This window comes from Pteronotus mesoamericanus, unplaced genomic scaffold (genome assembly GCF_021234165.1).
Source record: "Pteronotus mesoamericanus isolate MK-2021 breed Mesoamerican mustached bat unplaced genomic scaffold, CSHL_Meso_final contig_164, whole genome shotgun sequence".
Classification (NCBI taxonomy): domain Eukaryota; kingdom Metazoa; phylum Chordata; class Mammalia; order Chiroptera; family Mormoopidae; genus Pteronotus; species Pteronotus mesoamericanus.
The window spans coordinates 23307630-23323764 of record NW_026555065.1 but is presented as its reverse complement, the minus strand read 5'-3'; the positions used below and the strand labels follow the sequence as shown (position 1 = coordinate 23323764).

The following is a 16135-nucleotide window of genomic DNA, read 5'->3' as shown; positions in this document are numbered from 1 at the left end:
AGCTGGGCTATACAGGCTCAGGTAACAAGTTACACAGGCACAAAAGGGTCTTTGGAGCTTAGGAGAAAGACCATAGTACTGTGCCTGGGGGGAAGAAGGTGAAGGGAAAGGTGAGAGCATGCTCCCCAAAGGGACAGAGCACCTACAGGCATCCCATTTAAACTTACTCCATTCCCTTTCTGCTTTTAGGGCCAACCTTATGTTAGGTCTGTGAGCAAATGTTTCTGGTAAGGAAATAATGATCTAAGTACAATAAGGACACAACTATTGCAGGGAATCCTTATCTGAAATATATAAAGCATTTAAGATCCTTTTATATTTAATATTTAAATGTTGGCTGTTAACTAAAAATGTTTTAACACTGTAAGAGGTCCTTCTCTTGATTCAGGTGAAAGGAAAGGAGGTTTTTCAAGTAAAAGGAAGTCAGACCTTACAAATTTCTTTGGGATTTAATATTGTAAATGTAGAGAAACAAAAGCTGTGTGGTTTTTTATGGTGTGACAACTAATGTAATAGTGCCTTTGATTTATAAGAGTTACATTTAACACACACTGACTGATACATTTCACTCCCAAATACTATGCTAGATCTTGGGTTTACAATAATGAAGATGGTTTCTGCCATTAAGGAGTTCAAAAGTTTACAACTCAGGGACCTTCAATATGCAGGTTTTTTCCTTAACAATTACATGGAATTTTGAAACTATTCAACATATAAACAATTATAAATGGTATCGACCTTTAGTAAAGTAGCCTTAAAATCTGTTGATATCAGCCACACTATCATCAATGTTTGTTAGACTTCAAGAGCAGCTCCTACTACCTAAAGCATGTTTAAAAAGTCAACGACTTGTGAGAATATCAATTAGTATAACATACATAGAAGGTATAATACTAGAATTAGTTTTAAGTGCACATATCCTTTGTGCTACTTTAGAAGTCACTAACAGAAATATCAGTAGATATGCAAAAATACATACCTTATCAAATATAAGAATAATTAAATTGATATATAATTGAATTATATGCTAAATGTTAAAAACAAATGAAATTTGCATATGGGCTGGTGTAGAAAGTTGCCCATATTTATTGTGTGAAAAGCAGGTTGCAAAATAATGTTAACATAATTGCCTGTTTTATGTCTACACATGTATATCCACACATGATGGTTATAATAGCTAGTATTAATGACCACTTACTATATGAAGCACTACTCTTATTACCTTAGGCATATTATTAACTTGTTTTAAATCCTCACTATAGCCCTAGTTTTTAATCCGTTTTACAAGAATGACTTCCGTCAATTCTTCAAGTTCACAGCTAATGAGTACCCAAGGAACTATTTGAATCCAAATAGTTGGGCTCCAGAGCTTACCCACTTCTCAGCATGCTCTAAGAAGTGGAAAGGGAAAGTGCACACGCTTCATTTGGTCACATACCTGTGTCTGCATGTTTTTCTAAGTGAGCACATAATTTGTATTTGGAAAAAAATCTTTTTAAAACCAGCCAGCTTAATCTGATGTCAAGTTCAAGCATTTAATTTTCTATTGAAAGTCTACCAAATAGTAGGTCCAGAGGTTAAAGAAAACAGCTACATAAGAACAGCTTTTTAATTTAGATAAAGGAAATATTTTGAGGCAGATAGACTGACATACTTCAATATGTTGTGAATTTTCTGGTACTGTGTTGCCAGAGGCTTCACACCCATGCTTACAAAACCAAGTGTTCCAATTCAAAAGCATAAAGCAAAACAATTTTCAACAAAATACTTTAAAGGTATATATCCTTTATAGAGTATAAAATGGAAAGAATCTGCTTTTAAAAATCTAGCTGCACCTGAACCAAGTTAACTTCTCTTGAAGCACCTTGGCTTGGTATCATTTGTTGACTCTGCTAGTGTGAGCCCCTCCCACTCATTCTCCACAGGACAAACATAATGAGGTTCTGTGAATTTAATGCTGTCATAGTTCTCCTTTTAAAATTCTTCAAGGATTTCTCATTATTCTTGGGATAAAAACAAACATTCTTCCATTGTTCAGTAAGACCTTGCATCTTCTGGTCTCTGGTCACCAGAACTCCTGCACGCCTTCTTTTAAAGGCCTCACAGGGCCTTTGAATAGGAGGTCCCCCCACCTTACCTCCAATTTGCCTTTCAGACCACTGCTGAAACTTCACTTGACCCCCCAGCCCAGTTCAGTTACCTGCTACATGTGCTTGTAATTCTATGTCCCTTTTCTTCAAACCCTTAATACAGCCGCTATGAGCCAAAGTGTGTAGTGTGAAAAAACAAAAAACCAGCATTTCAGTGAATGTTTGATGTTTTATTATTACCTTATTAAGCTGTTTCCAACCGAAAAGAGAAAAACTGTTATCATCCAACTTACTGAGTATTACCTAAAAAAAGATTGTCAGTATTCCTATAACTGCTCCATGTAGGAATCACAGTAGTCGACGTTAAGTACTTCTTTTTCACATGCATCTTTAGCTCAGAAAATGGCACATTGCCTCTTACTCCCTAAATGTGCAATTAAAGGTGTTTTCAGAAATTACTACGAAACATAAGAAAACTAAAATAATTTCTAAAGGCAAACAGCTATGAAACCTGGACAGAAGTCTTCTTAGTTTCGTTTCTTCTAGAAAGAGCTTCACAAATCATTTGGAAAATCAGCATAGAGGTAAACATAATAAACCATATTTGCTGTCCATTCTTGAAGTCAATCTTTCTCGAGAAGTTATCAAACAGCACCTGTCTTTGAAGAGAGCAGTAAGGCCTGACCCTGGTACTCAAACTCTGGTTCTGGATTAGTTCTTTGGCTTGGTCTGGTCAGGACCCACTTCCTTCAGCATCTCCATCAGTGAATTTAAGTGACTGTGCATTAACATTATCTTCTCTTTCAGCTGGGAAGAGAAACATATACACATCAACACATTGTAAACTTAACTCTCAATTTGTTGGTTCTAGAAGTCACTCCAAGTTCAAGCTACTAATTGGGAGCTGGCAGTGTCTCAACACATTTATTAATACATTTGTTCTATTTCTGAAAGAAATGTATATAACAGTACAATAAGATCCCCAGATACAAAGTTTCACATGAAAAAAGACCAGCTATTGGTGAGCATCTCATCCTTTCTGCTTCTGTCTCATCCTTTCCTAACCTATCATCAGGTTGAAACTCCGAAAACTGGGAAGAAGACAAGAATAAAGTGAATAACAGAACTTGTAGAGACAGAAGCATCAACTAGTCTTCCTCTCTTTTCCTAGTGGCAAATATATATCTTTTTTTCTAACTCTGTTCACAGTAAAAAAAAAAGTCTTTCTTTAATATTCTGCTAATGGTCTTCAAAAGTAGCTCTACTTCCCAGGTTTAGAAGAGATGTTTGTTGCAATTTAATAATTTTGAATAGTTCTTTCACCTTAGAATGGCTGTATCTAGAACCAAACTTTGTGGTGTTACTCAGCATACAGTGTGTACTTAGATTCATAAATAAACAAATTTATCATGGAATACAGGATAATGTATAACAGTCTTCTCCTGAAGACAGGATTAACAAAAAAAAAAATCTTATTTCCTGTTAATCTTACTGGGGTGCTCCTGGATGTGATGAATCTTTTTTTTTCCTGCTTTCAAGATTATTTTCTGTCTATATTCCAACATGTTTATTATGATGTGCTGGAGTATAGCTTTCTCTGCATCTATCCTACCTATGCTTGGTGAGGTTTCAAATATGTAAATTAATGTTTTCCATCAAATTTGAAAAGTTTTCAACCATTATTTCCTTGAATTTTTTTTCTATTTTCTCTCTCTCCTCTCCAATTCGTACTCCTATTACCAAAACATATTTAGGTGTTTGATATGTCCAGCAGGTCTCTAAGGTTCATTCAGTTCATTTTTCTTCATTGTTTCTCTCCTTTTCAGATTGTATAAGGTCATCAATTGATATCTCTTTGATTGCATGAGATCATCAATCTGTATCTCTGAGTCCGCTGATTCTTTTTTTGACCAGTTCAATTGAGCCGCTCTAGTGAATCTTTAATTTCAGCTCTTGTACTTTTCAACTCACAGAATTTTTATTTTGTTCTTTTTTATAATTTCTCTCTTTAGGGATATCCTCTATTCTTTTTTTAACCCTCATCTGAGGATATATTTATTGATTTTAGAGAAAAGGAGGAAGGAAGAGATGGAGAAAAAGGGAGGGGAGGAGGGAAGTAGAGAAAATGAGGGAGGGGAAGAGAGAGAGAGAAAGAGAAACATCAGTGTGAGAGACATCAATTTATTGCCTCCCCTACGCACCCCAACCAGGAATTGAACCTGCAACCATCTGGTGTATAGGACGACTCTCCAACCAAGCCACCAAGGCAGGGCAGGGATATCCTCTATTTGATTAGACATTGTCACCTTATGTTACCTATGTTTTCTTTTCTTTTTTTTTTTTTTTTTAGATTTTTAAAAAAGATTTTATTTATTTTTAGACAGAAGAGAAGGGAGGGAGAAAGAGAGGGAAAGAAACATCAATGTGTGGCTGCCAACTGCGCACCCCCTACTGGGGACCCAGCCCACAACCCGGACATGTGCCCTGACTGGGAATTGAAGTGGCAGCCCTTGGGTTCACAGGCCAGCGCTCAATCCACTGAGCCACACCAGCCAGGGCCATTACCTTCTTTAAAAAGAAAAAAATCAGTACAGGGGTCTTCTTTTTTTTCCCCACACTTCTCATGCCATGAATTCTTAGGGAATGGGCTCCAGCAACTCAGGCTCCTTTCCATTGGTTCTTACACCTTGTGCTTCTCTGGGTGGAGCAGGCTGGCACTTCAGCTGAACCCAAGTACCCTTCTCTTTGGCTTCCTTCTTTTTCTGATCTTTTACTTAACAAGTTTCAGGAAGCTATCTTGGCTCTTAAGAGTGCTCGATATGCTTAATACATACATTAATTCTCTTGACAAGGATCTTACCCTTTTTCACAACAATGCCAACCACATGCCGGGTGACAATGTAGACTCTTCCAGGTTTACCATGGGAACATTCGTGGGGATTCCTTTTGAACAGTGCCCATTCCCTTGATGTCTACAATATGACCTTTCTTGTAGATTTGCGTGTATGCGACAAAGAGAACAACTCCCTGTTTTCTAAAAGGCCGAGAGAACATACAGCGGTGCCTCTCCTCTTTCCCTCTGTTAGTCACTTTGGTAAATCACTGGAAGATGACAGTTACGGCCAAAAAAGCTCGTTTACTTCTTTAAGTATGGGTTTGTTTAGTTTTTTTGGACAGTTTATAATAGCTGTTTCGAAGGTTTTCCTTCTAAGTCCAATATCTGGGCCCTTTAAAAGGTAGTTTCTGATGCCTGCTTTTTATCCTTCATATGGGTCATACTTTTCTTTGTGTGTCTCCTAATTTTTACTAACATGACACACACACCCCTTCTTGTGGTGATGGTTTGCTTATCTGTTTAATGAGTTGGCGAGACTATTTTGTAAATGTCTAACCATTATACTGTACATTTGAAACTAATATTGTCACCTGTAATTGAAAAATAAATAAAGACAGCTCTTTGGGAGAGTCTCGGAGCTCTGTTTTTTGCAGTCTGCCTTTTAAGCTGGGATCCCATGCTGGAGAGAGGGGTGATGTCTCTCAGAATGATACCCCTGATTTATAAGCAAGGTGCTTGGCAGAGACAGTAGCTTCTGGTGTTCTTACCTTGCCTTTGCCAACATGAAACCCTACAAACAAGGTAGGGCAAGGGTGAATGAGTTCCCGGTACTCTTATCTACCACAACTGGGTGTTCTTGCCTGGAATAGAGCTTTAATGAGAAATACTGGTAGCCTGTCTTGACTGCATCCACCCAGATGGAACCGCTTTCCCTCTGAGCTGGAGGGGTTTGGTATAGTGGGCAACTTTAAGTGGTATCGGGAACTGTAGTCCCACGCAAGCTGGGGCCTGGGAGAGGACCTGCAAGATTTGGCCAGAACACTGGTAATGTGGTTGAGGGCCCCTGAGGAAAATAAGGCCTAGAAGTAAATTACACTTCTTGAAGCATGCCTTGTTTCTCCCTCAAGCTCTGTTAATCTTCTACCAGATAATGGGCTCAAGGCTGGGAAAGAAATTTACAAAATTCCTGGACCCTGACCCAAATCCTACCTGACACCATAATGTTTGCTTATCTCAGACCCAAGCAATTCAGTGTGTTCCTGCCATTGTCTTCTTTAAACATCACCTACTCTGTAAATTTAAGCTACTGATGTAATTAGATTATCTATACATTCCTGCTACCTATCCCCTGCTTGTAACCCTCTCCATAAAAGCCATTGAGCACCAGGGCTGAGGCATTCTCCTTGAGAGAGAATTGCCTTCCCCTTTCTTTGACAGGCAAATGGTGTCTGGAACGACTCATTCTCCCATCTGCGCGGAACCGGGGGGACTTCGCAGGCCGGAGAGAAGGAGGGAAAATGTTATGGCTCAAATGCCATAGGCTGTGACTGTTCTTACTAAGGTTTAGTAGCTTTTGAAAATCTACATTCTTGAAAAAAAGTCTCATTTACTTTCCACTTTGAGGAAAATTTCCAGACTTAAGATGGTTGTTTTCTTTATAATTTTCTTCAGTTATGGCTGTTTTGCTGGTTAAGGGAGTGTCCATGGAACTCCAAAGCTCCCTATTCTGAAACTTATCTCCCATACCGGTTATTTTTAATCATAACATTATAGTCCCAACTTAGTTGCTCAGAGCAAGGGTTGACAAACTATGGACTGCAGGAGAGCCTCCTGCCCAGTTTTGTAAATAAAGTTTGTTGCAATACAGCCACACCCATTTGTTTATACATAGTCTCTGGCTGCTTTTGTACTACAGAGGCAAAGTTGAGTAGTTGAAGCTGAATGGTCACAAAGCTTAAAATATTTGTCATCTAGTCCTTGATTAAGTTTGCAAACTCTTGGCCTACAATATGATTTCGTGAGCTTAGTTAACTATGAAAAAAAAAAATCACTCTTCTGTTCCAAAAGGTACTTAAGCTTTGAAAAATAAGTGCCACTGGTTTGCCATAATTTTTTATACTTGGCTTGACATACCTTATTGACTTTCTGACACAAAGCAAAATATTAAAGACTGCCTTCTTATTGATGCCTTGCAAAATGTGTAACTAGCAAGGAATAAACTATTAACACTACTAAAAACAAAATCAACAATAAATTCTTCTGAAGGTAGTGAAATTATAGCCAAATTTCCACTCAGAGTCAGCAAGCTACCAAAACAAAGTTGCTTTCTTTAATTCAAAACCACCAACCACTAGTAAAACCCATTTAAATAAGAATTTTTAATGATCATTTTACCACTCCTTACTCTGAGACAGCTAAGTACATGCTGTATGCAAAGAGGATAAATCTATGTAAGGTGACAGTGTCCACTCCAGGCATAGGATAGAAAGTATACGAATGCAGGAGCTGAGCAGCTTTCCAGCTTCTCCTGAACTAGGCCTTTCAATAGGACTTTAATATTTTGCTTTGTGTCACAAATCCAATAAGGTATGTCAAACCAAATATAAGAATTGTTGGGGGTGGGGGGCACTGGCTAGTGTGATTCAGTGATCTGAGTGCCGGCCTGTGAACCAAAGGCTTGCCAGTTTGATTCCCAGTCAGGGCACATGCCTGGGTTGCAGGCCAGGTCCCCAGTAGGGGATGCTCAAGAGGCAACCACACACTGATGTTTCTCTCCCTCTCTTTCTCCCTCCCTTCCCCTCTGTCTAAAAATACATATAAAATCTTTAAAAAAAAAATTGTTGGGGGGTGCGGGGGGTGGGGTGTAGAATTGGTTGAGTTTCACATCACTTCATTGCCCCCATATTTTTTAGTACAAGTTATCAGGAGCTGTTTAGATTAAAGGAAACATACAACAATCATGAAATTTTACCTCTGCAACCTTTTCTGGTAGAGGCATGTTGTGAATATCCACCTCAGATGCATTTATGATGGCTTTTGTTTCTAAGAGATAGCTAAATAGAAAATAGAGTGAGAAAGTATTAGTCCCATACCACAGTTAAGATTATCAGTGAACCAAACTTGCCCTCTCAAGTAGTATCTGTCAAGACTGACTCCTTACTGATTTCCATTTCATTTGTAGGAAAAACAAATTTTCAAGTAACAAACCATCAGAGAGTATGTTCCCTCATCTACCCCTTGCCAACCAGGAATACATGAGACAAAATTATTGCAGGAAAAACTAGACAAAAACGAGGGTCATATAAATAATCATGATGAGTGTAAGCTTCACACTCCACAGGAGATACTGTAGCACAGTTAGAAGAAAAATAATCACATGACAAATGGTTGGTTGCCTACCCAGAAGCCATTCCTCAGTTCTTTGGTGTTAATGGAACCAAGATTTTGTTTAGTGCAACAGTGTACTCTGTCTGAACCATAACTGTTCCAAGCCAACTGTGGCAATCTTATTCCCTATTTTCAGACTTGTTTACCCAGTTTAAGGCAATCATGTGACATAGCTCTGGCCAATAATTATTTTGCTGATAAAAGAAGACCATTCCCTATATTCCCATACTTCCCATATCTTTTTTCTTCCAGGTGGGGACGCTACTGTCTCTAGATAATTCCAGCAGCCATCTTGCATCCAAGAGGAAAAGGCCAAGAGAACCAGAGCTGCTGACCCAGGGCCCTGTCATGGCTGAGCCACTAGACTCCTGGAGTGGCCAACCACCCCCCACCCTTACTTGTTAAACCCACTGTTAATCAGCTTTTCTGTGACTGGCAACCAAATTCACTTTGATACACAGATACAGATTATCTTCCCAGACTCATAGTACCTATACTTTCCTCATTTCTACTCAATCAAAAAGAATATACAGATCTTTGGGTCCAACTCACTTTAAAGATTAAGAAACTGCCCTGACCAGTGCAGCTCAGTTGGTCGGGTGTCGTTCAGCAAAGCAAAAGATTGCCAGCCGATTCCCAGTCAGGGCGCCGCCTAGGTTGTAGGTTTGGTTCCCAGTTGGAGTGCATGGGAGAGGCAACTGATCGATGTATCTCTCGCACATCAATGTTTCTCTCTCTTTTTCCCTCCCTTCCCCTCTCTCTAAAAATAAATAAAATCTTTAAAAAAAAATTAAGAAATTACTTAGAATCCCATAATTCTTTTCAAATTCATATTAAAAATTTTTGTTACCAGCCCTGGCGGGTGTGGCTCAGTGGATTGAGCATTGGCCTGTGACCTCAAAGGTCAGAGGTTCAACTCCCTCTCAGTGCACATGTCTGCATTGCAAACCAGCTCCCCAGTTGGGGGTGTGGGAGAGGTAAACCAACTGATGTTTCTCTCTCATATCGATGTTTCTCTTCCCTCTCTTTTTCCCTCCCTTCCCCTCTTTCTAAAAATAAATAAAAATAAAATCTTAACAACAACAACAAAAAAAGTGTATCTTAGTCTACTCACCACACCATTTTATCACTGGAAAGACAGAAGTGACCTCTCAAGGCAGCCAGGGCAGCATGGGTAGAATACAGATGGAAACCAATGGGAATCTCACAGGAACTACAGAATAAAAGGTTGTAAGTGCTGGGGGGGGAAAAAAACAATATGGGTAAGAAAGAAAATCAGAAACAAATAGAAAATAACCAGTCTCTGGGAGCATTCCTAAAAACTGTGCTATAATAGGATTGTCACATTCAAGAGAGGTTAAATCAGGCTTTAATATAATTATGCCTTAGATGACAGACAACCTTGTGGATTGTGGCCACAAAAGAAACCATGGATAAAGGACTCACGGACATGGAAAACAACGTGGTGACTGCGGGAGGGAAGAGGGGTATAAGGGGGCTAAATGGTAATGGGAAATAAATACTATTAAAAGAAATCATGAATGCCTAACTGTAACTTTAACAGAGGAAAGCAGAGAGCTAATGTTTGAAAAGCAGAGAGCTAACTAATCAGATTAACATTTAAACATATAAAACTACACATGACCATTTAAATTAGCTACCAAGGAGTAATCAGGTTGACTAGGGCTTACTAAACAATTTATTAACAGCATTCAAATCAGGATTTTTATTCTGCAGACAAAACAAAAAACTTTAAAAAAGAAAAGGAATCCTATTACTCTAGCAAGCCATCAATTTTCTTTTTCTTCATCCTCTGAAACATTACTGGATGAAGAATCAGGAAATGTTGATTTTAGTTTTAGTTATACCACTTGAGTAAGTCACCATGTTAGCTGGTAATATCCAAATATTACAAAGAAATGTTTTAGGGGAAAAAACTGTTTCATTATGCATGTACTGAAAGTAATTTTATTTTTATTTCTTTTATCCTTACAGGAGGATATGTTTATTGATTTTAGAGAGGAGGGGGAGACAGACACTGACATGAGCGAGAGAAACATCAATTGGTTGCCTCCCTACGCACCCTGACCAGAATCAAACCCACAACCGAGGTACGTGCACTGACCAGGAATCAAACCCACAACCTTGTGGTGTATGGGACCATACTCCAACCAACTGAGCCATCCAGCCAGGGCACTGAAAGCAATTTTATTTTCTTTTTAATTTTTATTTTTGAAAGCAATTTTAAAGTGGCTTGGTAAGAGAAGAAATTTTTATGCAGTAAAATTGAGTATAAAAATCACATGGCTAAAAAGAAACAGATTCATGTCTATGGATACTAAAAAATTCCTAACAATAAAATATACTAAATTTATTGGTAAATGAAGTCCTATACCACACATGTAGTACTGCATTTTTTCTGACTATGGCTACCACAAAGCCAGCCATGAAATAAAGCTGCATTAATTTGAATTAAATCCTATATAGGAATTAATTACATCAGACAGAGCATAGTAACTATAGACCTTCTAACCTTTTTCATCTCATAGCACATATAAACCAATCAATAAAATTCTGTGGCATACCAAAAAATATATTTTTTGCCAATCTGACAAAAAAAATAGGTATAATTTTGGCTATTGTTGTGTTGGCCTTTGTCATTTTTATTTCATTAAATAGTAGTCTGCTAATGGCTCAAGTCCTTCACAAATGAAGATCTGTATCACCACACCAGGTAAAGAACTATGACCAGTTGAGTGCTTGCTGAAGGCAGAGGGATTATGAATAAGCAGTAGAAGAAGTTATAAATAGCAGCTTTGACCATGTGACCAGTTGTAGAAATGAGAACTGTAACTGTCATGAGTATTTCCATTTTATTATGAAAGTTTGCGTGTTTGTTTTCTTACCTCTCTTAGAAAACATTTTCTTTCCTTGCTTATTCCCTTATCATGTAACATGAGGTATATTGTCTATCACATTACTGTTAAATTTATACCATAGTATTTAAGTTATGAGAAAACAAGGAGAAAAGTTAACATCAATTACAGACTTTACTCCCTCTTCTGGAGAAAGGGTTGGTGCATTTTCAGTTATATGTAAAATAGTTGTACCATGTTACACAATTACAATGTTATTGTGTTTATTTGGTGACTAAGCATGGTTTTAAGAGATATATGTGGGTTCTAAGTTAACAAGTCATGGTTAAATTTTGTGTGTCAACTTAAGTGAGCCAGAGGGTGCCCAGTTATTTTGTCAAACATCATTATGAATGTGTTTGTGAGGGTGATTTTGAATGAGATTAACATTTCAATCAGTAGGCTGAGTAACACAGATTACACTGACTTAAGGGGGTGGCCCTCATATTACCAGTGCCTGACTAGAACAAAAAAAAAATGACACTCTGAAAAGTAAGAGGGAACTCTTGCCTGACTGCGTTGAACCCTAGCACGGGTCTTTCATCCTGTCTTTGGACTTGAACTGAAATGTAGGATCCTCTTGCCTCTAGAGCCGGTTGGCTTTTGGACTAGAACTTACACCTTTGGTTCTCCTGGTTCTCAGGCCTGTGAACTTGGACTAGACTTTATCCAGCTTGTTAACTACAGCTCTTAGGACTTCTCATCCTCCAAAACTGCATGAACAAATTCCTGATAATAAATCTCTTCCTACCAAGTCCCATTGCATCCCTTATTCCAAAAATACCCAAACACATGGTTCTTTCCCTCCCATGTTTTATAAACCATCTATATCAGTACTGTTCAACAGAAATATGCGAACATTAAGTAATTTAAAATGTTGTTAAAACAAATTTAAGCGTGTGAAATTAGTTTTAATATATTTTATGCTGCCCAATATATCAAAAATATAATTTCAACATGAATCAATATTTCTAAATATTAATTTTTTGGTATCAAGTGATCAAAATCCAGTATGTATTTTGCACTCACAGTATATCTCAAGTCAGAATGGCCACAATGCTCAATAGCTAGATGTGGCTGGTGGTTAAAGAATTGAACAGCATGGGTCTAGATGCATTGTCATCCTTTCTAAGGTGATATTCAGAGAGCTTCTGCCTCTGGCCCCACATGATCCAATTCCAAGCAGGCTACCACTCCTTCCCTCTGTTCCCTTTGGCAGAAAGAGGACACTCCAGTAAGGACAGGGTCTTTCAGCTGGGAAAGAGGAGCAACAGAACTCTTTCTGGTTACTAACTAAAGCAACTAAGAATTCCTATACTTTAACCCTAAAGCTGAATCAAACTGGTGAGAATAAACGATCTTGTCATTAAAGCCAACATTCAAAATCGAGGAGCCTTATCATACTAAATTCATTGAGTACTTTGTTGTCAGTACTATGTAAATCATAGTACAAGCAAAATGCAAAGTTTACTAGGGAGTACAGTAGTAACTTTTATCCTCAGTGGATACTTTTTCTTTTTAAAGATTTTACTTATTTTTAGAGAGGGGAAAGGAAGGTAAAAGAGAGGGAGAGTAACACTGATGTGAGACAGAAACATTGATTGGTTGCCTCTTCACATCCCCATCAGGAGACCTGGCCCACAACCCATAATGTGCCCTGACCAAGAACCAAAATGGTGACCTTTCTGTCTGTAGGCTGGCATTCAATCCACTGAGCCACACCAGCCAGGGCTCAGTGGACACATTATAAGACTCCCAGTAGGTGTCTGAAACTATGGATAGCAATGAAACATACACACACACAAACTCCCTTACCCAAGGATATATTTATTGATTTATTTTAGAGAAAATGGAAGGGAGGGGGAGAGAATCATTGATTGGTTGTCCACCATGCACACCCCAATGGGGGATTGAAACTGTAGCCTAGGCATGTGCCCTGGCCAGGAACTGCAACACTCTTTAGGGAGCACAGAACAATGCTCCAAACAACTGAACCACGCCCCAGCGCCAAACCCTTTTTATATTGTGTTTACCTATATATACAAACACTTTATAGCTTCTCTTCTGCATATCTGAGTAACCAGCATTACTACTCTTGCACTTTGGGGCCATTATTAAGTAAAATAAGGATTGCTTCAACACAAACAGTGGCACTGTGCCAGATGCTCTCTGATAATCAAGCCAGCTAGAAAAATGACTAACCATCAGGTAGTATATACAGCATAGGTACACTGGACAAAAGGCAGGACATTGTAAGATTTCATCATGCTATTCAGAGTGATACATAATTTAAAACTTAAGAATTGCTTATTTTTAAGTTTTCCATTTAATATTTTCAGACTGTGTTTGAGCACGGGTAACTAAAACTGTGGAAAGTGAAACGGTGGAAAACAAAACCATAGAAAGCAAAACCATGGATAAGGGGGACGGACTATTGTATTCAAGAATATAACATTCAACTGTGTGTGTCCCCCAGTTTTCTGGGTTACAGCAGAATTAATCCTGGCATTGCTTATTACAAACTCCTGGTTAAATAAATGCAAACTTAAAAGTCCTAGTTATCTCAAAGGATGTGGTCCCTAATAAGTTATTCTCATTATACACCAAAAGATAATTTTCTCCTTTTTCCTTTACTACAACAGCAATTTTCAACTGTTGTGCTACAAGAATTTTTGAAACATGCAATACATGACTATTTAGTCTGAGGCACTGACCTCTTTTCCTTTAGACTGTCAAATACAAAAATGACAACAGCCAACACAACAGCAGCCAAAATTAAGTTGGGCACCACTTTGTGTGGTATCGGGAATTGTAGCCCTACACAAGCCAGGCCTTGAAAAAAGGACTGTAAGTCTCGACCAGAAAACTGGGAATGCTGGGAGGCAGGCCTGATCCCATGCTAACACCGAAGGTTCCCGTGGGAAATCTGGCCTAAAGAATGCCTTGTATCCACTGAAGCTTGCTCTGTTTTGCACTGCCCTGCTAAGGAAAAACCAGATGTTTAAACTCCAAAAAGAAGTGAATTCCTGAATGCAGGAGCCATACCTTAAGACCATCTGACCTCAGCTGCCTTACAGACCCTGACCTGAGGCAAGTCTCTGTGTTCCTCCAGTTCTTTTCCATGGTATCTATCTGTTTTCTGTAAACATAGCCTTTAGGCATTGATTCATAAGCTTTGCATGCGCACTGTACACCCTGCGCATATCATCTCATCGTTCTCAACAAAAGCCACTTCAGAAAAGGGCTCGGGCATTCTCCACTAGAGAATGCCTTCCCCTTTCCCTAACAGCACTTGCTATCTGTAATGACTGGTTATGTCATCTGCAGTGAATCAGAGGACTCCGCAGGATGGAGTCCCCCACGAAATTATACTTATTTTCTGTCAGATTGGCAAAAATATATATTTTTTGGTGTGCCACAGGATTTTATTAGTTTGTGTGTGTGCCATGAAAGGAAAAAGGTTGAAAATCTCTGTTCTACTAGACATACCTTTCTTAGCCTCACTTCACTTGCACAAGCCACTACGTATATGTGGCCCTCAAAAAGATTTTTTTTAAAGATGTTATTTATTTACTTTTAGAGAAAGGGGAAGGGAGGGGGAAAGAAAGGGAGAGACTAATCCATGTGCAAGAGATACATGGATCAGTTGCCTCTCGCACGCCCCCAACTGGGGACCTGGCCAACAACCCAGGCATGTGCCCTGACTGGGAATTGTACCAGTGACCTTTCAGTTCACAGGCCGGCACTCAACTCAATGAGCCACACCAGCCAGGGCCAGAAAGATTTTAAAACCTACACAAATACAACTTTCCCACTGATTAATGCATCAAGTTCCCTGAAGACTGAAACAGGTAAAAGTATACTTCCAAGACATTGAACGGACGGAATAAAGTTTTCTTCCAGCTCACGATAGAAACAAACTGTTTTCTCCTTGTGCAGGTCCGTTCTACGTTCCTCAGTATCATTAAGTCAGGAACTAGAGCCGGATCAGGAATCTCTACGTACCTGCCTTTGAGTGTGCCTTCAATGCCAACTAGGAAAGGCTCTTCCAAAATCACGTTATTTGTAACCCCTAGGAAGAAAGAAAGGCAGGTCAGAACCAGTAGCTGTGGAGCCTTGAAAGGGAAAACTACCCCTTCCAGATTGGCTCATCAGGTCCACAAACAAGAAAAATTGCCCCCATCCCTGGCAATGGGTTAATTTCCAAATCTTAATCCCGCTTTCTTTCCCAGCCGGCTTTCGGCCACTCCCAGAGAAAGCGGGAACGCCCTTTCGGGTCCTCCTCTGCCTTCCCCAAACACCTCCCCCACTCACTGGAGAAGACTACGGCCCCGAGGGACCGCGAAAGGTCCCAGGCGAGATGCACCGAGTCAGCGAGAACGGCGTGGCATTGCGCGCACTGGAACACGGCGCACCTCTTGGGCTGCAGCCACGATGGTAGCCGTGGGCCGGGCGACGGCTCCTCCGTTCCCATTCCTGAGGGACCGAGCGGCGAAGACCCCTTCACCACCTGTGTGTCCCACTCCATGGAAGTCGTAAAAGAAGTTTCGTCAGTTGTCTCAGTGCCATCACAAAAGTCACTCTCCCGCGGCTTTGCAAAGCGCGAGCGATGCCGCCGCGAGCGAGCCGCCATCTTTCTGCAGCCACCGCCTAGATTTCGAATGTGCACCAAGCCCCTCCCCAAGCCCGGCTCCTGAGTTTTCATTGGACACCGAGAGCCAGTGCCCTGCAGCTCAGTCATTGCTTGGACACGCCCTTCGGCGCCTAAACTTGGGTGAGGGATGGGGTAGAACGTGTATTTGATGAGGAATCAGCCTTTCTATTGGCCAACGCCAGAAAACCCCGCCTTCAATATTTTGTTAACCAATGGAAGTGCAGCTTTCTTAATTTAAACTGTCTGTAGACCT

The 16135-nt window shown here is 39.7% G+C and overlaps 1 protein-coding gene across 2 annotated transcripts; it reads right to left on the bottom strand.

Annotated features, from left to right (window-relative positions):
• Positions 1–2801: 2801 nt before the first annotated feature.
• Positions 2802–15861, bottom strand: OIP5 (Opa interacting protein 5). 2 transcript variants are annotated; one of them, XM_054565129.1, is made up of 5 exons: positions 15543–15861; positions 15234–15300; positions 9428–9550; positions 7898–7979; positions 2802–2897 (listed from the first exon to the last, which is right to left on the bottom strand). In XM_054565129.1, the coding sequence occupies exons 1-5, from the start codon at positions 15859–15861 to the stop codon at positions 2802–2804; spliced, it is 687 nt and encodes a 228-aa protein (XP_054421104.1). The 2 variants fall into 2 exon arrangements, with proteins under 2 accessions (XP_054421104.1, XP_054421105.1); XM_054565130.1 differs by lacking the exon at positions 9428–9550.
• Positions 15862–16135: the final 274 nt, after the last annotated feature.